The 27680-nt window shown below is 38.8% G+C and overlaps 1 protein-coding gene across 4 annotated transcripts; it reads right to left on the reverse strand.

Moving 5' to 3' along the window:
- Nucleotides 1–27: 27 nt before the first annotated feature.
- wt1a (WT1 transcription factor a) lies at nucleotides 28–27680 on the reverse strand. 4 transcript variants are annotated; one of them, XM_042496082.2, is made up of 9 exons: nucleotides 26715–27680; nucleotides 22104–22226; nucleotides 19033–19135; nucleotides 13913–13996; nucleotides 9170–9269; nucleotides 5367–5511; nucleotides 3479–3568; nucleotides 3007–3090; nucleotides 28–2648 (listed from the first exon to the last, which is right to left on the reverse strand). In XM_042496082.2, exons 1-9 carry the CDS (start codon nucleotides 27181–27183, stop codon nucleotides 2527–2529), a joined length of 1320 nt encoding a protein of 439 aa, XP_042352016.1. In that variant the 5' UTR covers nucleotides 27184–27680; the 3' UTR covers nucleotides 28–2526. The 4 variants fall into 4 exon arrangements, with proteins under 4 accessions (XP_042352016.1, XP_042352015.1, XP_042352018.1 ...); XM_042496081.2 differs by having other exon boundaries at nucleotides 2998–3090; nucleotides 26715–27677; XM_042496084.2 differs by lacking the exon at nucleotides 13913–13996 and having other exon boundaries at nucleotides 26715–27677.

A 27680-nucleotide genomic window follows, 5' to 3' on the forward strand; every position in this document is an offset into this window, starting at 1 on the left:
TAAATAAAGACCACAGAGGCATTCTGGTGCTGTATCAAAACAGTCACAATACATTTAAACAGAGAGAAACCATCATTTTCAATTATCTCAGTACAAAATGTTTCACCGACATTTGCTGTTTTATGACTCAAATATTAATACACATGAAAGAAAGAAAAATGAAAGTATAAACACTTCTTGGATCCATCCAAAGACAAGTCTAAAATATATCAGTTAAGTTACATATTTTCCCCCACGGAAAGAGTTCCCATGGCGAAGAAGTATTATTTACATCTTGACCATTATGTCCCGGCCACAGAGCCAGTGTGACCCAACAGACATATTTTAGAGCTCGCAGTGTCTAAAACACTGCCAAAGTCCAGCAATATTTACACACCGCAGAGACAAAAGACTCACACGATTTAGCTCCAAGAGCGCTGAGTACAGTTTAAAAAAAATAAAATAAAAAATCCACTGCTCACATTACTAAAAAAAATCAGCTTTTTAAAATATAACCATAAAGAAATATTTGTGTTTGTATATTTAATGCTGACCGGACAAAACACCAAAAGCTTATTGCAAACGCTGCATAAGGTGTTATTATTCACTTCATTTAATCTCTTTAAATCAAACCCAGCATCATATTTCATAACTAAAAACCATAAGAAGAGGCAGCGAGGTCGTCACGTGCACGAGCACAGCAAAGAGCCTGAATGACACCTCACGCCCTTTGAATCATTCCAGTGAAAGCAATTTTTACCCACAAAAAGAAAATAAATAAGCCTTCCCAAAGTATTCAACATAAGTGATATTTACAGCTGCGACGGCACAAAGCTGTTGAGGCATGTTTGTGAATGACCTTTGACCTCACTGTACACATGGTGGCCAGAAAACAGCTGGGGATGAATGAAATATTGCATTATTGTTAAGATGGAAGCATTTTTTTGTCTGAGATTCGGCCAGAGCGTCTTGACATGCAAAGATACCAACATTCACTCGAGGCAATGGGAACCTTCTGTGAAGTAAATGTACTTTGTATGTGTACATTTTCTTATTTACATCTACCAAACACAGCAGGTTATTAACTCAGCAGATCTGCATTTTTTGCTGTAGCCTTCTGTGTGTGTGTGTGTGTGTGTGTCTGTGTGTGTGTGTGTGTCTGTGTGTGTGTGTGTGTGTGTGTGTGTGTGTGCTGTATCAACACAGTGGTTCCATTCAGCTGATTTGAGTTTGAAAACAACCTAACATGTTCTTGGTTTTGGTCTTTTAATGGGATTTGCTGGCAAAAGCAAAATTATAGAATATTTCCAGCCTTATCGCTTAAATTCCACAACCTGGACGAATAGAGATCCACATATTTATGAATGTGTCAAGACTCCTTTGTAGCCAAAATTAGTATTTTTACCTCTCAAATATCCTATCTTACCGTACGCATAAACAACAAAACCTCTCACATGTATTATTTTACCTCACACATTCACACAAACGCCTCTTACATCCAATAAATTACCTTGCACACACTTTTTTTTTTATCTTGCAAACACTATTTTACTTTGTACATGCACAGAACACATTCACACGCACTATTTTGTCTTACGCATTCACAACAAATACCTCCCATAAACACCATTTTTTACTTTATGCATAAACAAAACTGGCCTCGCACTACACTGTAGACATATTGTTTCAAAAGTTAATATGAGTGCTTTAATAAAGTCTGTGTGAGAGGTGTAATGTTTCCTAATGTAGTGAAAGAATGAAGTTGAATTAAACAAAGTTGCATGGATTTTAAAGAAGCAGAAAATGCAAATATTCAAGTGCCAGTACCTCAAAATTGTACGAAAGTACTTTACTTGAATAAATGTTCTCTGTTAAACTCCATCACTGGATGCTGCTTATTCATAAGTCTGACCTGCATGTCCTGCATGTCCCAGTGTCCCAGTGTCCCAGTGTCCCAGTGTCGTGGCTCTTCAGAAGTTTACTTTTATCATAGAGCCGATTGGGTTGCCTCCAGTAACTGACATTAATTCAAACAAGTAACCGCTATCATGTTCACTTTCCAATGTAACAAAACCAATTTCATGAAAATCGGTTCAGATTGAAGCAAGTTACAGTCGTTCTTGTAGTGAAATCTGCTCAATACACATGTATTTGTTTACTAGCGGATCTTGACCTCCCTAATATGTCGCCCACACAGACACGCGTCAAATCTACATTTCTATATCTATGGGTAGATTAATGAATGTAAGAGGTTTTATTATATATGCGTAAGGTATAATAGTGTATGTGAGAGGCAAAAATACTAATTTTGGCCTACATAGCCTCTGATACCTTTGGCTCAGAGTGTAGGTCATGTTATCTTAAAATGAAATTGATGCACAGCCACTATTAACATTTTTAAGGGACCAATTAGGGCTCCACTGGTTCCCACACAGTTTCTGGGGTGCAAAGGGGGTCACCAGGTCTGGATTAAGCGGTGACAGAAAATATAAGCAGATGTAACCCAGATGTTTACATTTCAAAGTGTGATACGCGCTGACTAACACCTCAGATGGTCAGCTGGAGCTTGGTGAGGTTCCTCTGGTGCATGTTGTGATGTCGCACCAACTCGTCGCTGCGGGCAAACTTCTTCTGACAGTTGGGCCACCGGCAGTTAAACGGCTTCTCGCCTGAGAGAGGTGGGATTGATGGGCGGGTTCGGAGTGACAGAACGTGGATTGAAGAAGAAGTGGAGAGGACGGTAACGATGAGAGGTGGAGGAGAGGAGGGATTTAGAAAGGATGCAAGCCGGATGGAACGACAATGAAATCAAGTGGAAAGAAAGAGAAAAACGAGAGAAATATTAGAATACTATGTTGATCATAACATGAATGGGAAGATTAAATGGACTTTTTATAGAACTGTATGTTAATTACAGAAATCATGTGAGATTAAAAACATGTTGACATATTTTGTAACATTACTTTCTGTGAACATCAAATGGATGAAGAAGAAATGGAAAAATAAAAGTTTACGCACTTGTTTTACCTGTATGAGTCCGGGTGTGTGTCTTAAGGTGGTCAGACCGAGAGAACTTTCTCTGACACGTCTCGCATTCGAAGGGTTTAACTCCTAAACACATGGACAGTATGCATGCACACACACGTTCAGCACACACACAATCCCAAGTTCACACACAGACACACACATACAGAAAACACATGTTCAACATCACACACACGCACACACACACGCACAGAGGGAGATAGAAAAATACAGTAGAGGTTTGCAGGGAAGCCATTCCAAAGTTTGACCAGCCTTTAGCAACTTTATCTGAGGAGAGTTCAGTGAACACAAAATGCAAACTGTGCATTTCAAAAGACCGCGTTGTCCAAAAAATGGCTGTCATGCAAACGACAGAGGAGAGGAAGAGGAGAGAGCAAATACAAAGAACTGAAACGGAAAATAAATAAATAAATAAATAAAGTCAGAGAGACAGACTGAGTAGAACTGATCAAACCTGTGTGTCTCCTCTGGTGTCTTTTGAGCTGGTCAGAGCGAGAAAACCTGCGGCCACAGTCTGTGAACTCACACTGATAGGGTTTCTCCCCTGGACAAGAGAAAAAACACACACAGTTAAATGCAATTTAATTATTTTTTAAAAATTGATCACTTTTTTTAATCCCAGATTCATCATAGATAACACAAACACCAATTGGAAAGTCAGTTTTTAATGTCTCATAGTTTGATATTTGGCTTCTGTTCTCTTTGTGTTGATAGACAACAGCGATAAATGCAGAGCTGAATCAAAGTTTCAATAAATAATTAGCCAAGTGACCGAAAATTAAAGCTACAGCAGGTAACCGACGCTTCACACGCATCTTCCTCCCGGCAGCACAGAGGATCTAGCAATCACAATTTCAAGGTTGGCACCGAGTTATGGCCTAAAACATGTTGAATAAGGTCACCATGACCTTGACCTTTGACCTTTGACCATTGGATTTAAATCAGTTAACCAGTTCTGGATTCCAAGTAGATGTTTGTGCTAAATTTGAGAAAACTACCTCAAAGCCATCTTCAGTTATTGCGTTCACAAAAATGAGATGCAAGGTCATAGTGACCTTGACCTTTAATGACCAAAATTTAATCACCTCATTCTTGAGTCAACCTATTGTGTTCACAAGAATGAGACAGATGAGGTCACAGGGACCTTGACTTCTGACTGCCAAAATCGAATCAGCTCATTGTAGAGTCCATTGTGTCAAACATGAAAAAGTTCCCTAAAGGCGTTCTTGAGATATCATGTTCAAAAGAACGTGCTGGACGTACGTATGGATGTATGTACAACCCAAAAACATAATCGCCAGCATGGAGGCATAAAAATAACTTTTTGTCATATTAGCTGATTTTGTGTATCTTGACAGTAACTCATTAGACAGATAATCTGTGAAAAAATCTCTTTTTTTGGCTCCTCTTGATGCTCCTAATTGTATTTGCAATAATCCACCATGCCTGAATAAAAACAGCCAATCGGAGACGGGAGGAATCTCGAACACAGCTGTCGATTGCACACACATAGCTGGTAAACGAAGACAATCTATGACATAAACAGAAACTCAAACTGAATCTGTGCGTTGAAAATAGTACGCCGGACGAAGTGAGCGCGTGCACTGGGGAGGGATCTATGCAGCGAGACTCTGCTCTGATTGGTTGTTTTCATGGTGCAGTGGATTCCTGCAGATGCCACTGTGAGCACTAAGAGGAGGCAAAGGAACATTATTGTTTTTAAACATTATCTGCTTCACGTACTACTGTAAGGATATATTGACAACAAATATGACAAAAAGTTATTTTTCATAAAAGGAACCGACCATAGCTTTAACTGGCAACATTTTTAAAGCAATTCGTTTTAATTTTCTTTCGTGAATGACAAAAATCGTCAAGTTCAGCCTTCTTTAATGTGACTATTTGCAGTTTTTTTAGAATTTCATGTGCACTGACCACCTTTCAGTTTTGGTATGATCAAGTGTTTGACCAAATATTGTGCCTCTCTGACATTGAGGAACATTAGAATCAATCAAAAATCATCACTACTGAGGTAATTTTTGTATTTTTTGTAATATTTTATCCTTTTTTGGACTCAAATCATCTTTTTTTAAAAATTTTTCTCCTGATTCTGACTCTTGAGCTGCTGTAACGTGTGAATTTCCCCAGTGGCGGATTGATAAAATCATTTTGGCCTTCATTTAGGACATTGGAGACAGTGGAAACAAGTCAAACAGAAAACTTTTGAGTGAAGTAAAAAAAAAACAAGAAAGCATAGAAACACAATCAATACAGCTGTCAGTAGTTACATAAGAGGTTAACTGTAATATTACAGCACATTTTCCAGGTTCTGTTGGTTTCACCTGTGTGTTTGCGACCGTGCATCTGCAGATGAGACAGCTTGAAGTAACGTTTGTTGCATCCTGGGTAGGCACACATGAACGGACGCTTCTCGCTGCTCTCTGACCGCACTATGGCTGGAGCGATGCTGGGCACCCGCCGCACATCCTGCGCACACACACACAAACACACATTTTAAATCCAAACCACTCACGGCAGAATTAACAAAGTCTCTCCCTGGACATCAATAATTGAAACAGTAAAATGTAATTTAGAAAACAGGCAATTAAATCTGTCCTGTGTGTAAATAAGTGCATGTGATGTGTCTGCCTCGTGGGGATCATTATAATGAAATGCTCATATATTCATTAGATGGGAATTAGCAGTAAAATGACCCCAGACTGACTGCAGCCTAAAGGGAGCAGTTAGTCACGCCTTTTAAACAGACCCGCACCCAGAGCGCCACGTTACAGCTCTGCTGCTCACTGCCAACACTGCTGGAGAAGAATTACAACAAATAACACACACGTCGGAAAAATGTCTACATTAGTTAATCTACATAGTAAATCTAAATATATTCTTTTTGAATTTGTCCTGCCCTCTCACCTGCAGACCTGTGAACCCAGAACATGATGTGATGTTTCAGCACATCTCTGTTGGTGAAAGCAACCACAGAGTTTTGTCTCTGTCTACGGTACATTTTTAGAAATTACGCTGGCAAAGTTACCCTAAATTTAACCACTCAGAACACAAAAATGTAATGATGGATTTCTACTCTAGATGCACTCATTACCAAACTACTACTACTATGATAATAATAATAATAATAATAATAATCACCATACTTTATTATGTGATATTTTTTCTGTCCATTCCAATGGATGAAGAATCTTAACACAGAAATCACCTAATTGTAAAAAATTCAATAAATGGTCTTTACAGACTTTTTAAATTAATTCATATCAATGAATAAATAAATGCTTTAAAACATTTACAATTACAATTACATATATTTTTTACATATATTTTTTTTAAATCATTTTTGTCATCAAGACTCAAAAATATCCTTAATTTTGTAACTATCTCTTAAAAATTCTTCTTAAATTCTTAAATATTCTGCAAAAATAATAATTTAAGATACAATAAAAGGTTTTTTAATCATTAGAAAATAAAATCTGAAAAGTACATTCCTATTTAAACTGTATTTCTCAAATTGTCCAGTAACACCATCCATTCCACTGGACGAAAAATCCTGTGTGAAATCTTTAGATTATGATTTTTTGACATTTATGAGTGATATAACATCTCATTTTTACTTAAACTACTGTTTAAACACAAATGCTGTCCATTAAGGATATGTTTTATAGACTGAAATGTACCTTGTGCTTCCTAAAAGTATAATATTAAGAGTTTGAGCGGTTTATATTCCTGAGGTTAGCGGGAACTTTACTTGCACAGAGCGTCTTCATGACAAACACAATAAGGCGGCACATGAGGTCAATAAGTCGACATCAGTGCAGATTCACTGTTGGGGGGTTTTATAAGTCACTTTCACGAGTTGGTTTGGGACGGCACTTAATGTGACGGATACTCACAAAGGGGAAAAGGTGTAGGGAGGGTGTGGGAGGTGGTTTGGGAAAGGCCCTGGCTCTTTACATTGATGCAGACTAATAATCTTATTGTATTTTAATTTTTATCAACGACATCTGTCCGTCCTGGAAGAGGGATCCCTCAGTTGCTCTTCCTGAGGTTTCTACCATTTTTTCCCCGTTACAGGGTTTTTGGGGGAGTTTTTCTTTAGACGATGTAAGAGTCTAAGCGTGGAGGGATGTTGTATGCTGTAAAGCCCTCTGAGGCAAACTGTGTTTTGCAATAATAGGCTTTATAAGTAAAATTGACTTGAGTTAATCTACACTCAAAACCCTGCACAGCTCATTAACTGGCTGTTTGCACTGATTGAAGCAGGGAGGACAAATGCAGGACAGGTGGCAGGTGGATTCAGGAAACTTTAGGACACAAAGTGGGCAGCAGTAAGTAGAGGAGACTAACTGGGGAAGTGAGAACAGGTGAGTAAACTGCAGCACCAGTGAGGGACAGGAGAAACTAATCAGGGAGGGACAGACAATCAAAAAGGCAGAAAAACACAACAAAACAAAGTAAAACCAGACGGGACACATGAGGTATGAACCAACAAAATACAACAGGAAACAGACTAAACATGAAATAATACATGAAACAAGGAAAAACACAGGCGGGAAATCCCCAAAACCAAGTCCACAAGATCAGCGTCAGTTAAATCATCAGCATCAGATAAACTCATATAGGCCTAATTTTCGTGTAACTTTTTTACTAATTTCTTGCTAATTTTTGGGTAATTTTGTTTTTGCTCATTGCCTGTTTTTAATGATTATGACAGACATCATGCCAATTTGCTCAGGTTTCAAAGGGCTAAAAACACATGAAATTTTAGTATAGTTGTGAAAATTGCCATTTTTGATATAAAAACGGAGGGTTTTTGCAATAAAAATGTCTAATACAAAATAAAAACATCATTATATATAAATCTGAAATACATCACAATAATGTGTTGAGTTTTACTATTATGGCTGATTCATTTAAGTCATTTATGGGATTAAGTATTTTTCAATTATTTACTCATTTGTTTATTACTGGACACTCTGAGGCTCCACACTACAGTAACCGATGATTTATCCAGCATGCCGAACTGCAGTAATCAAGAGCAACGTCAGGTGTGGCTTTTCTGTGTAATTCGAGACCAGACGAGCTCCCTGATTGATCTCCTGACTGCAGACTGATAGAATCAGCTGCTACAAGGTTCTTGATCACAGTTTTCAACAAGCTGCGTAAGATTTTTTCCCGTTCACAAACCAATATTAATGAAGAATGAAACTTCATGGCCATCATGTGTATTTCCTTTGGCAGTGACTGAGAATTAGTTTAATCCCTGTAATAAAAATTACAGCACAAAGCATCACTTCGCTACTCGATCTGTTATCTTGTGTTTTAGCAGCTCTTAAATTATACTTTAAAAGGCAAGAGAGTGAGAGTTTGTTTATTCTTTTGCTGCGAGCCAGACCTCTTTTGTGTGTTTGGTGCTATCCATTTCTATCAACAGAACAAAAAAAGAAGGAGCAGAGGAGGAAAAGGCGTATGGTGAATGATGAAACAGGCCCCAAAAGGAAAGAAAGAAAGAAAGAAATATCTTTAAAAGTCCTGCTGCGGACTAAGAGCAGGTCTGGAGAATCTCTGCTCCCCGTCCTTTAGAGCTGCTGACAGACAATAATTAAAATCTAATGATTTATTAACATGCTGATCCTCGTATGGAAACTGTATCTTTACCCAGTGTAACCCTATGTGTGTGTGTGTGTGCGTGTGTGTGCGTGTGTCTGTTTCTCCACTGCTAATGGATTTGTGGAAAAAGATTCCTCTTGGCCTTTAGAGCTGCCTTTAAAAATCTCTGCATGTGTGTGTGTGTGTGTGTGTGTGTGTGTGTGTGTGTGTGTGTGTGTGTGTGTGTGTGTGTTTGTAAATCTCTCCTCTGCTACATATCAGTATTTCCTCTGCACACTGCCTGGTCATTGCATCAGGCTCTCCACCACTCATCTCCTCCTCCTCTCCACTCATTCAAAAATGTTAAAAATATATGTTCTTCTTTTCTGTGTCACTGATGCGTTTTGCTCCACTGTTAATTAGGGTCCTTTTTTATGCAAAAGAACCTTCACAGAGTGTGTAAAAGTACAATATGTAAATAAAAAACAGCATAAGGAGGGTAAGGTCTGTGTGACGAGAGGTGTGTGAGTCGTACCTGGATGCCCCTGAAGACTCCGTGTGTGTGTATGCGGTACTGTGTGCTGCAGCTGTACAACATGGGGGTGCTGGGGTCGCTGTCGTAGCCTGCTGTATGGCTGCCAACACAGAAAGTGAGAGGAATTATGAAAAACAAATTAATATATTAACAGTCGATGGACTTAAAAAGTCAGAAAATCAACACAGAAGTTTAATACTTTTACACCGTTTTAAACAGCTGTCTCAAATCCAGCTGTTGTTTCAGAAATGCAAAAATGCAAAAACATATTGACATTAAAAACACAAGAGAGTTCAACGCAGACAGCTGCAACATAAGGTAGGACGGACGTAAAGCAGCGAGAAATCATGTGGGTCACGAGAACATGATTCAGTGCCATAAATCCATACAGTGTAGCACACTTGCAGATATATAGATCATTAACTGCTGTTTGAATAAGGACAGTGTCAAAAAAGTGTAATTTTCCCCTTGTCACATACAGCCTGTAATGCATAACACAGACCAACCATGTAGTTGGGAGGAGGAGGTATTTTTTGTGTAAAACATTTGGTCCTATAAGTTCATGTTTGGCCAAAATCAGCTGACACGTGCAATAAGAAGCGTCACATTTAGAGTGAGTCATTTAGAGCAGCTGTGCAGATGATTGCAGACATTATCTCTACATTAGCCACTTTACTGCAGGGCTATGCAGTAAAAGTGACCAACTTGTCACGTGGTGTCGTTTTCTCAGAGACCCTCCGTGTGTACTTCTGATGTTTCAGGTATCCTTCTGCGTCAGCTGTTTATAGCCCGGGGTGCCCTTACTGTGATGTCAACAAATGCACATGGTGGGATGATGCAGGACGTCCTTATGTTTACACAACATGAGCATGATCGGGATTAGGCAGCAAAGTCGCGGATGGTTAGGATTTTAGCAAAGGAGGCACATGGTAAGACTCATCAGAAAGTAGCCGCTCTGCAGCTGGGAGTAACAAAGACGAAGATCCAAGTCATTTTATACCCAAAAAGTCCAACTTTTTTGCGCAATTTTCAGAGAATGATACATCAGTGCTTGCAAAATATTCAATGTACACTGATATAAAAGTAAAAAAAAGTAGAAAATACTCCTCTTTTAAAAGCTGAAACCAAGGGATATTTGGCATTAACGGTATGATATTAATCTACACTTCAAATTTGCTTTTTAACAAAAATAGTTTCCTGTTGATCAAAGGATTGATTAATGACTCATCATTTCATCGCTTACAGAAACACTTCCAGTAATGTATGACACAATCAGCTTTTCACTCTTAAAAATTAGAACAAAACCTGCTCTGTGTGACACAGCTGCCGGCGTTGCCGCGCTCATATCTTCTTATGATAACACGCAGAAACAGAAAGCTCTTGTCTGTGAAATGTGTTATATTTCAGTCTAACCAAACGAGGAGGATGGGAGTTTGCATCCTGTGCTGCTGCTGCTGCAGTGGGAATGTACCGTTAACGGCCCGGCGGTCATAAGGTGCTCTTTGTCTGCCTCGCTATTTCCAAGGACAGGAGGAGAGACATCGAGACTATGTCCGCAGTAGACACGGTGTTAATCATAATGCTCCTTTGCTTATGTTCATTCATTCATATTTTGGGGTGTTTTAGTTGGTTGTTGCAGGTGATGTACAAGTTGGGACACCTTAACATGGACCTTCCTCCTTTTTAAGTCCATTTTTTATGTCCTTGGGGCTATTCTAATAACAAAAGTCTGATTTTTTTTTTTGACATACCCCATAATTTTTTGAATATAGGCCTATACCGTACAGTTGAGATGGAAGTTTATAATAGTAAAACAAAGAGAAATTGCAAATTATTTAGTTTCAATACTTGTAAAATGTTACCAACATATTATTGATTTGGAAACATAAAAGTAGCAGTATTACCCATACTAATATTATTTCAATGCATGTTTACCATTTAAGTACTTAAAATGTCTCAGAAATGGTAAAATAAATAAATAAATAGATTAACTGATAAAATTTCTTTCACCAAAAATACAGCGGAATAACATCAAATATATGTTATTAACAGCTGTGAAAATTAATCTTTTTTTATTACATAAAAATTAAATTTATTATCTTAGTATCAGTACTTTTACTTTAAAAAGCCATCTCATGTGTTAGTGTTAGACAGTAAAAAGTAATCCTTCAAAATAATTTCACTATATATATAATAAGACAACATTAAATGTATCATTTAACAACAATGATCAGATGATTTTTTTATTTCGTAGCAAATAGTCATTTTAATTTCATCAGCTTAGCTTCACTACTTTTACCATAGAAAGCCAAATCAACCGTTTGGTAGAGCGTGTGTTTAAAAAAGCTGTTACATGAATCTTTTTAGTAACACCTCTGAAACTATAACATGTCGAATAAATATGTCTAGAGACCTCATGTCTTATGATTTTCCTCGTTACAAACATCCTGTGGGAGGAAAACTGAAAAGGTCAACTGTAAAAAGGCGACATCTAGTGTATTTTTTTAGCCTAACATACCTGAACCGAACGGTAGAGATGGCTCAGTCAGGTTGAGCTAAGTTTAAGATATAGTGTCTCAAAATGTGCTCAACCAAACTTTGGAGCAGGACGCTGAAGGGTTAAGGTAAACAAAGCGCAGCGATTCGAGGGAAATAAATCAGATAAAATATATAATATCTTCCTCTCTAAGCTCAACTCCCCTACACTTCCTCTTCCTCATCTCCTGCCCCTCGCCTCGTCCTTTTTTTTTTTATCTCTCTGTCCTCTACTGACTCCCTCTTCTTTCTCTTCCTCCTCATCCTTACTACTCCCTCACGCCTCCCCTCCCTTCTCCTGCCCCCCCCCCCCTTGACAGATTTACTAAAAAGAGTCACAGAGGAGATCGACACCAACGCACTGAAAGCTGACGGCCACAAACGGCATGATAAACCGATCTCTGAAGATCTTTTCGTGCTCGTGAAAAAGAAACAACGATCTCTCCCGTCACTCGCTTAAAAATAATCAGCCAGACCAACAACACTATATCTGATTTCATGAGCCTCACTTAGTACACAAGCACACACTCACACTACTTCTTCACAATGCAGCAATACTCCTCAAGCACATACACGTCTCTATCACACACACACACACACACACACACACACACACACACAAACATATTCAACTATGATGAATGCCTGTTGGCTCGGGGTGGAAAGGTATTTGTGAGCCGACACAGAGACTGACCAGCAGTATGCAGGTCACCATGACATAAAGTACAGTGCATGCTGTTTTTAACTCTGTGTGAACTGGGCATCCTGCAGTAATCATTTCTAACTGGTTTTCATGTATTTCTGCCTTCATTTAGAGAGATGGAGTCAGGCTGCCATCTGTGATTACAAACTGTACATCGGACAAAGCTCCAGTCACCAGAAAATGTTGGCATTGTATGTTTCTGTAAACCACATATGTGTTACATTTATATCTTTGACATGTTTCATATCAATGTTTCTAAAGTTATTAGTTTACTGTGATGAGGTGAAGGGGATGGTGGATGGTGTGACATCTATCCACAACGTCCACCGTGATGCAGACTACTGAAACCAACAAACAACAAAGCCGGTTGTTTTTAGCGAGTAACCACTGTGTTTCCAGTGGATTTTTATCCTACAAACAGCAGTGTTTTTTAATGAGCAGTCGCTTTGTAGCCAGACAACCACCAAACATGGATTATTTTAGCAACCATGTCACTGTTTTTCCAGCAGCTTTTCAGCTACTAAACACTGGTGTTTTTTTAATGACCAGTCACTGCATTTTCAGTGAATTTTTAGGCATGTTGGTGTTTTGGCCGGCTTTTCATTCACCAAACTGTGGGTGTTTCTAAGCAACCAGTTACTGTTTCCAGCAGCCTTTTAAGCCACCACACATGAATGTTTTTTAATGACCAGTTGCTGCATTTTGAGCAGCTTTTAACCTAACAAACCTTTTAGTAACCTGACGCTATGTTTCCACCAGGGATTGACATGAAAAGCAGTTGTTTTTGACATACATGGCTGAACTGACTGCTGAGATAGCGCCACAAAAGCACGTATTTTAAGCCAAAATATGATACTTTCCCAACCAAAAGCAAACGCTTTCATGGTGCCCGGGGGACCACCTTATCTTTTGTCTAAAACCAGTGAGAGTTATACATAAAGCATGTCCCTCAGAATAACACAAAATGGTTCATGATGGATTATTTTGAGAAAACAATAGCAGAAGTGTCCTGGTAGCCCCCGTTTTTTTTAATTTCACGTCACGGACAGGCAAGAAAAAAGGTTAGTAAACAGCGGAAAGCAGCATGGAGGCCTGTGAAAACTTTACAGTGGTTAATTCTTTTCACTTAATCAGTTGCTCTTTTAAACTCAGTGCTGACTAATTTCGACAAGTCTTTGAGCTCTGCTTGTGCGAGATGGACATTATTAGCCGTGGTGCATCACTGCATCTTGCTGGTTAAAGAGCTGAAATTAGTGTGTTCACCCAGATGTTATGTTTCCATCAATGCCAATCAAGCCAATAAATACCTGTGACTACTGCAGAGTCATTTGGCCCACGTGTGAATGCAGATTATAATCTTTTATTTTCCATTAATGAGCCAGATGTTAGCAGGTGTTAGTTTTTTGTGCAGTGGAAAAGTGGCTTAACACTCGTCAAGCTTCCGACTGTTTTAATCAACAGAAACTTCTCTGACTGCTGCTATTTAAAGAGAGCAATGTTCCTACCTCTTCATGGTGGATGCCAGTGTACTGACAGGGTTCCATGCCACACACTCCAACTGAGAGGTCATTTGATATACATTTTCTCCGCTGTGGAGGGAAGACAAACGTAGAAGAAAAGCTCATGAGCTGTGCAGTGGTGCCATTTAGCAGGGTTGAGTGTGTGTATCCAATTGCGTGGCTGTGTTGCCTTTTATTGTCTTCTATAGAAGCAGTGTAATGAAAAATACCAGCACCCACACACACACACACACACACACACACAGTCACAGGTGGAGCTGACGTTAAAAAATGTGCCTCAGACAGACACCAAGAAAGCTAAATTCTTCCATAACAGCCACCTTTCATTAAACGCAGCAGACTCCACGATCATTATTCAGACCTGTCATATGATTAAATACACTGACACACACACGTACACATGCACGCACACATACACAGTGGATTTATAGCTCTCACCCCCGAACACCACAGCCCCTCTATCACACCACCTGCAGGCTCGCAGCAGTCTGGACAGGGTAGATGTGGTGCCTGGTACCTTGCTCATTACGCAGCTATTATTTTACAGTACAGCAGGGGCACGCAGCCAGCAGAGCACACACGGCATTTGTGCTGATGTATTGTTGGAATGGAGGCCGAGCACAAGATTTAAAGGTATCAGCCGACATTTTCAAATACATAAGTGTCTGCTTTTTTTCTCAACTGCTGACTGGCGGAGCCCATCATTGATTCAGCCTACATGCAGTCAGTAAAAATCTCTCTGTCCCATGCTTCTGTTTAAGGCACCCAATCTGAATTAGAGAAAGCCTATTTGTGGGAAACCCCTCTGGTACACAGGAAGCCTGCTGCAGAAATAACTTAAAATACAGAAGAAATTGGTAATTTACCACAAGGGATGATAGTTTCCGTGGCAGAACAAATAGAGTGCAACTATGGAAACATTATCAGTTGAAAATCCAAAGATGAACCTTAAAAAAAAGAGCGATTAGAATGGACTTTAATCCTTGGCACCATCAAAAAGCAGCTTTAAAAAGTCCTCTTTCACACGTTTATAGTTTGTAGTTGTTGCAGTGTGGTAGGGTGTTAGCCTCTGTGTGTGTGTGTGTGTGTGTGTGTGTGTGTGTGTGTGTGTGTGTGTGCATGTGCGCGCATTAATAAGTCCTCAGCATGTTTTCATTTCATGTTGTTCCAGCGAGCCAAGCTGACGGCCTGCAGAGTAAATACAGTCCTGTTGGTACCAGGCTGCAAGATTAGACAACTGACTCAACTCATATGAGACTTCCCAGCCGTGTGTGTGTGTGTGTGTGTGTGTGTGTGTGTTTGTGTGTGTGCTGAGCAGATATTAGATATGTTTATGGCAGAGACGACTGTTGGGATAGTAAATGTCCACCCCACATCTCTTTCTCTGTCTGTTTGACTGTCTCTCTCTCTCTCTCTCTCTCTCTCTCTCTCTCTCTCTCTCTCACACACACACACACACACACACACACACACACACACTAACACACTAAAACTGAAACACTTGTTCCTGTTATTTACAGGTTTTCTTCTGTCCTGCTGTTGCTGAAAAACACCGTGTCAGTGGCATGTGAGGAATGTTTCATTTAGAAACATAACAACAAGCAAACAGTTTGGAGAACCTGCAGTGAGGATTCGTACCTCCACCGAGATCTCTGGATATGTTTCTGAAAACCAAGTACGGCTCACTGTTGTGGAAGATATGGAGATTTTTTTAGATTTACAGTGTATCCTGGTGAAACTGTGAGTGAAGTGGTTTGCATTATGGTCAACGTGCGCACATTAGCAAGCCTGCTGAGCATAAACTTCATCACAGTTCAGTATTTTGCAGGAGGTGTAAAATCTGACAAGTTGATTTTACTTAAAATAATCTCGGAAACCGTCTTGAAAAAAGGAAAGTAAATATAACTACAAATCTTAATTTGCTTATGTTAATGTTTACTTTATATCAAAGTGTGAACTTTACCAAAATTAACTTAACTTAACAATTAGATTTATTTAGATATATAAGTAAACATAAATTAAGATGAGCAGTTATATAAGCTTAAATTGTTCAAGGTTTCAAGATTTTTTTAAGTTTATAATCTGGCCAGATTTACTACAGTCATTTCCATGAGGCAGTGAGTACTTGTTGGCAGATTGGACAATATATTAATATTCCCTTAAATGTGTGCTTTTGTTTTTGGTGAGAGGGAGGAATAGGGAGGATAAAACTTTGAGACAAAAATGATGCCATGCCGACGTGTGTGCCTGCAGCAGCGCTCATACTTCATATTAGCCCTGCATAAGTCAGTGCCCTTGAGCCACCTCAGCAAAAACAATCTGGACATGCCATTACTACAATGCAGGCTTTTATATGAGTATCAAAAACATAATTAGACAAAAAAAGTGCACTCAGTAGATCGCAGATATCCACCAGGTGGCCGCCTGAGCTCATCACAGCCACTGCCATTGTCTATTTTTGAGGGGGCAGCGGTGCGATGCACAGAGAAGATCAAGTTCTCCTGTTAACAAGCACTATATGGAAAGTAAAGATATTATATAATTATGAGGATGAATGTATTTGTAATAACTGAAACAGCCACAAATCTTTGATCAATGTCATTCAGAAACTGACTTTTATGGGTAGTAACTTTGTCTGTAGGAAAAAGTATTGAGACATGTAAATTAGAAACAACTTTGAATCATTCTGTCATACCTATAGTAAAAGCACAAATATCAAAGAAATCTTGACCAAATCTACAAAATCTGCAAGTCCTCAGAATCAAGATGGGAAAACACTCTTCTTCTGAAATGCTCCTGGAGCAGTATGACCCAAAAAAAAGGTTGAAGCTGAGGACAGCGGTATTGTATCTCCCAGCTCCCTTACAGTCAAGATAGTGGTAAAGATATCAAAAATAGGGATTCATTTATCTCCTATACTAGTTTACTGTAGTGGATCATAACACAGGAGTTAATCTGCAGATTCTCCAGTTCTAAATGAGACCAAACTTTTCTATGGAGGTCAGTTTTTTAGCCACAAAGACGCCCAAAATGTGGCCGGCAACAGACAGTAAAAGACTTGTTGTAAGTTAAGTCGAGCAGTCAATGACGGTATAAAGCAGCCAGTAAAAGAGGTGTCTAAACAAGTGGGAATCACCGCAATCACAAGAGGTCCTTGAGCATACAATCATATGCGTGCACACAAAATATTAGGCTGATTAGTCCAGTAGTAAAGCTGCGGACAGACAGATGCACACACACATGCCAAAATCCTCTCCAGGCTTATACCTGGCAAAGACGAAAATACTTTCGTAGTTTAAAAGGTTGTTTATTTTTCAGAACAGAAATCTTAGAGATTTGACTTTGAGAGATGCATACATCTTAATTCATTAATATCATAAAGGAATTTGGGTGACACACATTTGGTGACATACACTGCCTGCAAAGTATCAACACAGATGATCAAGGACTGTCACACTGTGTCATTAATTGTATAGGTTAGACGATAAAGCATTCCTGTTATTTACTAAAAGCTACAGTAGGATAATGTTGGGTAAAACTGCAAAATGTTGCCCAAAATAAAGGTAGTGCAACTGACCTTAAAGCCAAAACATCTATATGAGAAAAGCCAGACTAATAAACTCAAAACTTGTTCATTTTTCCTGGCCCATCATCTGTATGGGGAAAATATCAGCACGTCATGTCAAAGAAAAGACCTGTGTTGAATGAGAAGAGTAAAATAATGGTGATTGGCCTGCATAGTTCTGTCTGTAGCGAGCAAAATAACTTGATTTATGACATTTTCCAAAAAGTAAATCAACCCACTCTGCTTCAGAACTTCCTGATACTTTTAGTTTACGTCCTTCAGTGGCACCGTGACACTCACAGCTATCTGGTAATTATCTACAATCTGCATTTAAGGAGCATTTGAAATAAGGATTTTAGCCCACTCAGAACCTAATTATGTTACAAACATGAAAAAAATATTATAATGATGGATTTCCTCGCTAAATCCACTAAAAAATAATATTTGGATACTTTATTGTGTTTTTCTCCTGTCCATTGCAATGGACAAAAAACCTAACACGAAAGTCAAACTGACTCCAAATGGTGTTAACAGACATAAACTATGAGATTATTTATTTCTCGTGAAAAATTAACTCATATCAATGAATAAAAAGTTGAAAGTTTTGCTTTACAACACATTACATAGATTTTAATTTCTGTCATCGTGACTCAAAATATCATTAACTTCTAAAGTATTTTCCCATGAAAACAGTTTGTGGAAAACCTCCAGAGATTAATATTCTGTGAACATAATTAATAAGATACAATAAAAGCTTATAGTGTCATTAGAAAATCAAATCTTAACAGTATATTCCTGTTCAAACAGTTTATCTCTAATTCAATTTACGGTGACATTCAGATCCATATTTTTTAAAAACTCCTGGAAAAAAAAGCTGAACATTTTTTGTATGATTTTTTTAACATGTATAATTAATATAACATTTGATGTTTACTATAAAAGCTATTTAAACACAAGTTATGTATTTTAACTATATAATTGATGGACTGAGACGTGCCTTTCACTCTCTCCTTGTCGGCAACGCTTGTTAAAAAAGGGGGGAGTGGCTCTACTACAGTCCACTTTAGATGATGTGGAACCCTGTGATTGGCTTACAGACATCTCTTAAAATAAATCTGCACATTTCGGTGCAGCTGATTGGAAATTATCATAGATCTAAACATCCTGGAAAAGTTATGTCTATTGGAATGAATCTGGACTGATTGGGATTCAAACTTCTCATGAAGTAGGCATAAACACAAGCGAAACAGCTGAAAAGCGCCCAGAGGAAGCGGAGTAAAAACAGAAAGGAAGCGGCCGAGGCAGGCAGACCTGTCCTGAAGGTGGACATCCTGTTCAAGTCTGCATCCTGCTACCTTTCACTGAGTTACCGCCGTCTGACACGGAACAACCAACAATGGTTCCTGAAACATTTCCAACTTTGTTTCTAATTAAAATAGATTTTGAAGAGAGCGTGTGTTCTGTGCATGTATGAGTTGTCTGTGTTAAAGTGTGTGTGTGTGTGTGTGTGTGTGTGTGTGTGTGTGTGTGTGTGTGTTACCTGTTGTAAGGGTTCCTCAGCAGCAGCGCCTGGCTGCCCGTACAGCTGTCTGAAGGTGTGTGGCATCCGTAGACAGGAGGAGGTACAGGATACTGCTGCTCCGCTGCAGTGCATGGACACACAGAGACGTCATATATAATCAGTGTTGGACAGTAACAAAGTACATTCACTTAAATGCAGTTTTAGTGTATCTGTACTTGAGTATTTTTTGTTTGTTTGGGGTTGTCGTTTTTTTTAACTTGTTACTCCACAACATTTAAAAGACAAATATTGTACTTTTGACTCCACTCCATTTCTATAAAGGCTCTCGTTACTCGATAAATTTGCAGTGAAGTCAGCTGATTTTTTTTTGTTCTCAAATTGAAAATACCATAAAATGCGTGTGATCTGTAGTGTGTTCCCGTTCCTCTACCTCCTGCATGTGCTTCTCAAATTGAGCAGCTCAGTGGTGGAGACAGGTAGACAGGAGACGTCATCAACAGGTATTTGTAATTTGCAATTTGAGATTAAGAAGAATTTGTATTGTTTTAAATGTTTGCTCTTATTTGCAAAAATTTAATGGTCTGCAAGAATTTTCCATCCAGGCTGAGAAAGCTGGTGAAGGTTTTAATTTTTCAAAAAATTAAAATCACAGCAATGGTCCTTTCGTCAATCTGTGTTTCTATGGGAATTATTACAGACTTTGCAGCATGTCCAACAAGCTTTTTATTTTGAAGGTTTTACAAGCACGTGAGTGTATTCAGTGGGTTGTTTTGGAGTCATTAGGTTCTGTAAATGCATTGTGACAATATACAACAATTTTTAAAAAAAGTACTTTGGATAGTTAAGTATTTTTAAAAGAAAGTACCCCTGTACTTTAACTCAAGTAATAATATGATGCAGTAACTTTCACTTGTATTGGAGTAATATTTAACCAGGAGTATCTTTACTTTGGCTCAAGTAAGAGAGTCGTGTACTTTGTCCACCACTGTATATAATACGTGCAAATGCTTGTGTTTGGACTTCTTTCATACCTCGTCCCTTTCTAAACTCTGCCCTCTCCTGCCCTCTGTGATTTTTCTTCATTTTTTGGCAGTTTCTACTCCAAATAAAGACCTTTCGCTTTGTGTTTCTCTCTCTGAGCTTCCCCAGCAGTGAAGTGAATGGCTCCCTCGACACTCCTCTACATTCCAAAAACCCTCTCAGCTTCGATTCTCCCAGTTATCTTTGCCGTAAAAATCGGCAGAAATTTACAGCAGCGGCTTCATAGAACAAACACATTTACATGTTTACCAATCAGATGTGCAGAGGAGGGGTTAAAGGCAGCGGTGGGCGGATGAAAGAGGGGATCAGACTGGGAGACGAGGGAGTTAGTGAGTCAGGATGTGGCTGATTTATACCTCTGACAGGCGAGGTCACTGCGGAGATGTCAGAATAAGGGACAAGACACTCCCTGGGTGAGGGCCATGGAGATGCCATACAGACGCAGCTGTGCGTTCACTCTGACATTGTTTTTTTTAATTTTTGTTTTAAAGAAAATTCACTATAGTGATAGATCAGAATAAATACTTTAATTAAACAGGAATGGGTCAAAGTCCAATGTAATGTCACTTTTACTCGACATATTTGACCTTTCAGTAGAAGTCAAGTCTGTGGTTAACTTAAAGCCGAACTGCAAGACTTTTAGTTTAAGATTTTTCAAATTTCAGGTGCTGAAAATGAGAGAGGCCCTGCAGATAACAAAATATGGTGAAAAGTTCCCAAAGTGTGTGGAGAGCAATGATTCGCCCTAAACAGCACACCAAATACTAACAGATTCAGAGTCCAGATTCTCAAAATCACAGTGATTGAAAGAAGTAAAGAAGTAAAGTTCTGTATTTATGTACAGATTTTAGGTACTTGTGCTTTTACTCCACTACATCTTTTTTATTTCTAAAAATAATTTTAAATTTTTGTTTATTACTAAAATTTATTTTAGTTTATTTTTTTTTTTTTTTTTTTATAATTTTGAGTTATGTTTGGTTGTTGTTTTTTAATGTATTTTTTTGGGGGGTGTTTTTTATTTATCTGCACTGGGTACTTTTACTTTTAATACTTTAAGTACTCTTTCCTGATTCTGATTACTTACTTAATTAACATTCTCAGTGCAGGACTTTTGCATGCTGCAGAGTATTTTCACAGTGTGGTATTAGTTCCTCTGCTTAAGTTAAGGAACTGAATACTTCTTCCACCACTGCAAAATCATAAATCTTGGGTATTCAAATGTGAGTTCAGAGTACACAAGCATAGCAAATGACTAAAATTCACAAAAAAAAAACACTTAAAAATCTGTATGAAGTCATGGAGACAGCGTGAAGATGAACTGTATGTATTACGGAGCGTGCTGGAGGTGAGTAAATTCTGTGCTGAATCCTATTATATATTGCATTAAAACTTTCTGAGACTTGCAAGACCACTGGCGGTCCTCGGGGTTCCCTCTTACAAGATATTAAATCAGAATATTGAACATGTTGAACATTTGAAATTGGTGTGGCCAGGATGGACTTTCAAGCAGATCAAAGGATGTCAAAAGCCCATATATGCCCCTCACCACAGGAAAACCTGACATCAGAAACAATCAAAACATCAGGGCTAGGAGTCGGGAGAGGGGAATCGAGCGCAAAATCAGCCTGATTCTCTTGTGGTGTGTACCTGGCATTAGGCAACATTACTACTTGGTTAGGTTTATGAAAAGATCATGGTTGAGGTACGTCACGTAAATTGACTTCTGTCACTAATGACTGACTAATGATGTGGTAACTTATCGCTGACTGAGACACAAACACTGTCTCCTGGGTCAAAGTCCTGTACTGTTTGACCCATCCAACTCCACACTGTTTTATTATTGTTGTTTTGGAGTTGTATATTTTAATTTTGTATTTTTGTTCTATGTTGTCTGTCTGTAGTACAGCCTATCTATCTGTTATGCATTTTTTTTGGGCAGATTGAAAATGAAAAACTCAGTGCAGAGAAGCAAAAACTTTAGTATAAAAAAATTCCTCATAAGTTGAACTCACAGCAAGTTCTGCACTCAAAGACATAAATACACATACCCATAGTGCTTTGCTGGGTTAGAGCGTCTTCATGTTTGAAGGAATGGTTGGAGAACTGCGAGCTGTGGTGTGTAGGAGTGTGACCGTAATTACCGGCTCCGTCGAATGCAACCGTGCTGTAACCTGCAAGACAGAAATAAAGAGCAGTAAATATACAGAGTCACAACACATTTAGGAAGTTAAAATCCATCAAACATTATCTTCTGAACACTGCAGCTATAACGACATGATTGTGGTGGTTTGTTTTTTTTTCCTATAATTTAAAGGCCAGTGTATAAAACCCTGCAAACTGTGAAATATTGTTTAATTACTGTAATTACTCGCTTTGAATAAAATTTTCTGCTCATGAGAAAAAAAATTCATAAATAGTCAAGTTATTACAGTAAGATGATATTAAAAAGTAGTCTATTAAAGTATTTTACAGTAAAGTAAGTGGCGTTTCTGCACAGACACATTGAGGAATTTTCAACAATTTAAAACTGAAAAATTGTTTAAGAGATTGTGGAGTCATTACTTCAAGGTCACACACTGTAAATTACCACATGTTCAATCCTATTTCACAAGATGTAAACAACATTTTGGCGTGGAACACAAAGAAATAAAACATAACACATGAGTAAACAGAAACAGCACTTCAAAATAAAAGCTCTGTGCAAGAAATTTACAGTACTTCAAAATAAAGTTATTGTTATTTAGATTTTTCTTTTATAAATCGGACACATTCCCAAGTCACTTGTGGTCCACACAAAATGGACCAACGACCCACTTGTAGACCACGACCCACCAGCATGGAAGATTTTTTTCCCCACAAATATTTTAGAGCTATTTTTAAAGATTCATCAACACAAATTAATCAAATCAAAAAAAATACTGAATTCACTTGACAGCATTTAAACATGTTAATTTTTCCCATATTGATTTTATGTTAAGTTTTGGATTTTTAATGAAGGATATTTTATTTGCAACAACATAATAAATGTATGTCCTCTTTGTCAGAGACGTTAGGCAACTTCTCTCTTACATTTAGGATGCATTTTGCTTTAAAAGTGCAAACGCAAAGCGTTGGATACTTCACAGAAATGACAGCGATTACATCATTCTCTACTTAGTTTCAAAAGATCATTTTTAAAAAAATTGGTTGTATTAAACCACATAATACCAGGGCTCATAAATATGTGCTCGAACAATGTTCCTCACACACATGAAAACACACACACACACACACACACACACACACACACACACACACACACACACACACACACACACACACACACACACACACACACACAGTTGTTTGGAGGAGACTCGATCTGTGGCTGACATCTCAGACCAGACCTGACTCATGACTTAGACTGACCCAAAGGGCGCAACACACTCTCATAAATCACACACACGTATGGAGAGAGAGAGAGAGAGAGAGAGAGAGAGAGAGAGAGAGAGACACACACACACACACACACACACACACACACACACACACACACACACACACATTATCTCTCACTCTCACATGCATGCTTCATTAATTAAAAAGCAGCACTTTCACTCATTTTCGTCAGTGGATCATTGTGGGTGAGAGGAGAGAGGGAAAAAAACTCATTAAACATCCCCATCTATCTTCCACTCACCCCTGTCTAACTCCTCTCTCTCTGTGTGTGTGTGTGTGTGTGTGTGTGTGTGTGTGTAGGGTGATACTTTTGTTGCCCTGAGGTCCAGCACTGAGGTGACAGGCTATGAGGTCAATTTGTATTCAACCGGAAAACCCAAAGTCTGGAAATACCCCAAGACACAAACCAAACTGCCATTGTTATTTATTTATTTGTTTATTTTTTGCAGAAATTCACAATCCCCATTTTTATTTTAGCCTTTTGCATCCTGAGCTGGTATTTGAATTCCTATCAGAAACCACTTTAGCTGTCATCAAAGATGTCAAAGACAAGATGATTTTGTTTTTAAGTGAGTTTCAGGCATTATCTTTAAACATGGGCAGTACACTCCAAAATTAATTCAAGTAGGTTAACTTAAATACTTAGGTTCAATTTCTGCCTTAAATATTTGAGTCAATTCAACATACATTTATTAATTGTTTTAACTTATTCCATTGAGTTTAATTGACTTGATTGTATCATGCTTGTTTTTTCAAATTAACATTGCAAGTTCAAAATTTGGAGAACTTATTAACATGCATGTCAACTTAATTTAATTTGTTTAATTAATACTTTCCGAGTTACGGTTATCGACAATGATTCATCGTTTTAATGTTAATATTTGAGTTATAACAGAGGACCATAATTGAGGCAAAAATCAAACTTTTTATCTTTATTGTTTATATGAAAACATGTAACTAGAGTCTCACTTGTATACATCTGTTTACTTGTGTACGGCAGACCTCAGACTTGTTTGTTGGAGGGCTCCTCGAGTGTGTTTTGGATTTTTTTAATGAAATCTAGTATTGTTCTGTGTCCTTTCCTGACAGTGTTGCTGAGACACACTCAAATATTTTCTCATTGTTTGCTTCTGTGATGTGTTTAGTAACAGACCCTGCAGACTGTAAAAGCTATTGAATTCATAAAACAAAATAAGACTGAAAATAAGTTTTGATTGCATCTGCACGCCTGTTTTAAACAATAGCGAAATGTGAAGTAGTATAGGTTTTATTAGTATTAATGTGAATAAACGCTCCATTCTGATATAAAAGTGAAGTCCCTGCTGCAGGGCGTTCACAGTGATAGTCTCTGTGACCCTGCGTCGCTATCACCTCTGCAGTGTGACCCGAGTCCTGCTGTGAGTTTGTTTGTCTGTGCTCGTCCAGCCACAGCGGGGAGCAGATAAAACAGGTTAGGGGTCGGCTCAGCTCTTTGATTATAATGTTATTCCTAAATTATCTGCTTGATAAGCATGTTATTACTAATTAATCTGTTGGGAAACCCCCAACAGATTCATCACCCTGCATGGAAAAGACCGACGAGATCGGCAAGAAAAACTCCGGCAGGTTGAGATTCAGAATACGTGTTACATGATATAAACCTGATTATTATGGTCTTTGACACATTTCCTCACTATGTGCCCTTTGACCCTTAAAACTATGTCTTAAAAAGAAAAGTGAAATCAGATGACCTACGTGTACAATAGGATACTGCAGGCACTAATAATATATCAAACAAATTATTTAAATTCCATTCAACAGTGTCATTTTCACTCCAACATAAGGTTTATGTCTATTTGTCTTAAACAATTCATCTTTTCAGCAGATAAATAAAAAACAACATTTTGAGGATTTTCACATTAAACAATAACTATATTTCCAGCTGTTTTAAAAAAAATAAAGATTGAGATTATTATTTTTTCCCCTTTTTTTACGTTTTGACTTAAATTACTACTTTGCGATACAAATGTGTAACACTGACTGTAAAGTGCAGACTATAATAGCCAAAATGGGAAATTACAATAAACTCGGCAAAGCCTCAAAAGGTGCAACTTTTTCCCCTTTTAATTACAAGCGGACAGAAAAACTGTGCCATGAATGCATTCAAGTTTTTCATTTTTCATTTTTATCAGTAATAGTAAAATTGTTAAACAAAAGTTGTTTTAATACCAAATTAAAATTCCACGTGCAGAGATGTCATCGCTTCCTCACACTAACATAAGTGTTACGGTAGTCAGAAGCCTTAATACTTTTCCGCCCTCCCTCAAGTTTCATATAAAGATTCAAGTGTAAAATTATTAAGATCTTTGTAAGTGTACACTTCTGAGATACTAAACAGCAAATATTTCAAATTTACACTCTTATTTGAGTAATTAATCCCTGAACATTCATTACAAAAGCAAGAAACCTTCATGAATGACGAAGAGTGACTGAAGATGACTGAAAAGTCAGGTTAAGTTCATGAAAAGTTCATGACTTATTGGTTGTTTCTTTCAGTCAGCTGTCATCTGGGTTTTTAATGGGTCATTTACACAAACAACAGCTATCTTTGTCTTAAACATTAATACCCAAATATTAAACTAAATTTATTTATGAGTGATGCTTGGATTTATTCTGTTCGTCAAAGAAACAAAGAGGAACCATCAGTTTTCTGTGAGTGTGTAAACTGGATCACTAATGTTTTTTAATGGGATTTTTCAAATATCTGTACAGTTTCAACAGTTACCTCTTGGTTTATCACACACTCGATGACGCACTGACAATAAGGTGAACGTCTGCCGGTTTAAACCTTTTTAAAAAACATCTCACACATGCAAAAATGGACAAATCTGTATATGATTGGTGTCCTCTGAATCATGCTGCAGACTGACATCAGGAGGGTAAACCTCTGCAAATTAAAGGATGAGTAACATAAATCTGCAGCATCTCTAGAGCTAGATTAACTGAAGCGGTGACTCATTCTGCTCTACTTTTAATTTTACTTTCCTGTCATAGAAAAGTGAACTTTGTTACCAACTTTGTGACACAGAAAAAGAAACTGAAGGACGAAACTATGCAGATGATACAAAACTTCTGACATATTTAACCTTTGTGATTGACTTACTGCGCGCACACACACACACACACACACACACACACACACACACACACACACACACACACCAGTCCTTCGCCAGCCCTACCTGTCTGGTTGCGGGCTGCCTGCTGTGTGTCCATACAGTTGGTCAGGTACGGTGGGTTGCTGAACATCCTGCTGGGCGGCTGGTGGTGGTGCGGCGCGGTAACAGATGGAGGTTGACTGGGAGGTGCTGGTGGTGCTGGTGCTCCAAACGCCCCATACCTGCAGGCCCCGGTCCCTGTAAACTGCCCAGAGAAGTGGACGGTGAAGGCGCTGAGGCCGCAGTGAGGGTCTGTGTCGTGGTGGTGGGGGTCGCCGGTGGCCCCCCAGCTGGGCTCCTGCTTGATGAAGGAGTGTGGCCCCAGAGAGGTGTGGGGGGCCGCCAGGGAGGGGTAAGGGGAGGCGGCGGTGTGGAAGTCCAGGACGGGAGCCCACTGAGGGGCCGTGCTGACGGGCAGAGCAGGGCATCCGGGGCTGGGGCCCGCTGGGAGCGGGGGCAGCAGGGAGTTCAGGTCACGCACGTCTGAACCCATTGTGGTCCAGGGGACAAAACGTGGACAAAGGTAGGCTATTTTTAAACTGGATCTGCCTCCTTGTTACTTGTCTGCGTCCCTGCTCGGTGTCAGGCCGACCCAAACCCAAATCAGCCACCACCCTGTAAATCTCTGACAGGTTTCCTCTCACTGCTTCTTCTCTTTTGAGTCTTCTCTGGTTCAGTTTTTGCCCATCAGTCGTTTAAAACACCGCACTGTGGATCTCCTTAAGTCTGACAGAAGTTCATGGCGAGCAAAGCCACAGCAGTCAACTTTTCTCAGCAGCAGCAGCCCGAAGAGAAGAAATAAACATGCTGATCAGCTGTGATCTTCAGTGTTTCCCTCCAGAGCAGCAGAAAAAGATTGTTTGGCTCAGAGAGATGGAGTCCATTCAAGTGGGAGAAAGGCTTCTGCTCAGAGCTTTCTCAGTGAATGGAGAAAGAGGAGTGGAGGAGTGAGGAGGAGTAACCCTCTTTTCCCTCCACGCTCTCAGCCGA

Source organism: Plectropomus leopardus, chromosome 7 (genome assembly GCF_026936395.1).
Source record: "Plectropomus leopardus strain MGB_pleo_1.0 chromosome 7, ASM2693639v1, whole genome shotgun sequence".
NCBI classification, from domain to species: domain Eukaryota; kingdom Metazoa; phylum Chordata; class Actinopteri; order Perciformes; family Serranidae; genus Plectropomus; species Plectropomus leopardus.

What these genes read in the sequence shown, in the direction of transcription:
- wt1a (XM_042496081.2), bottom strand. Translation starts at nt 27,183, where the DNA reads ATGGGTTCAGACGTGCGTGACCTGAACTCCCTGCTGCCCCCGCTCCCA. An exon ending in GCACGGTCGCAAACACACAG is followed by an intron (nt 3,569 to 5,366) that starts GTGAAACCAACA and finishes TCTCTTGTCCAG; the next exon opens with GGGAGAAACCCTATCAGTGT. An exon ending in ACACCAGAGGAGACACACAG is followed by an intron (nt 3,091 to 3,478) that starts GTTTGATCAGTT and finishes CCATGTGTTTAG; the next exon opens with GAGTTAAACCCTTCGAATGC.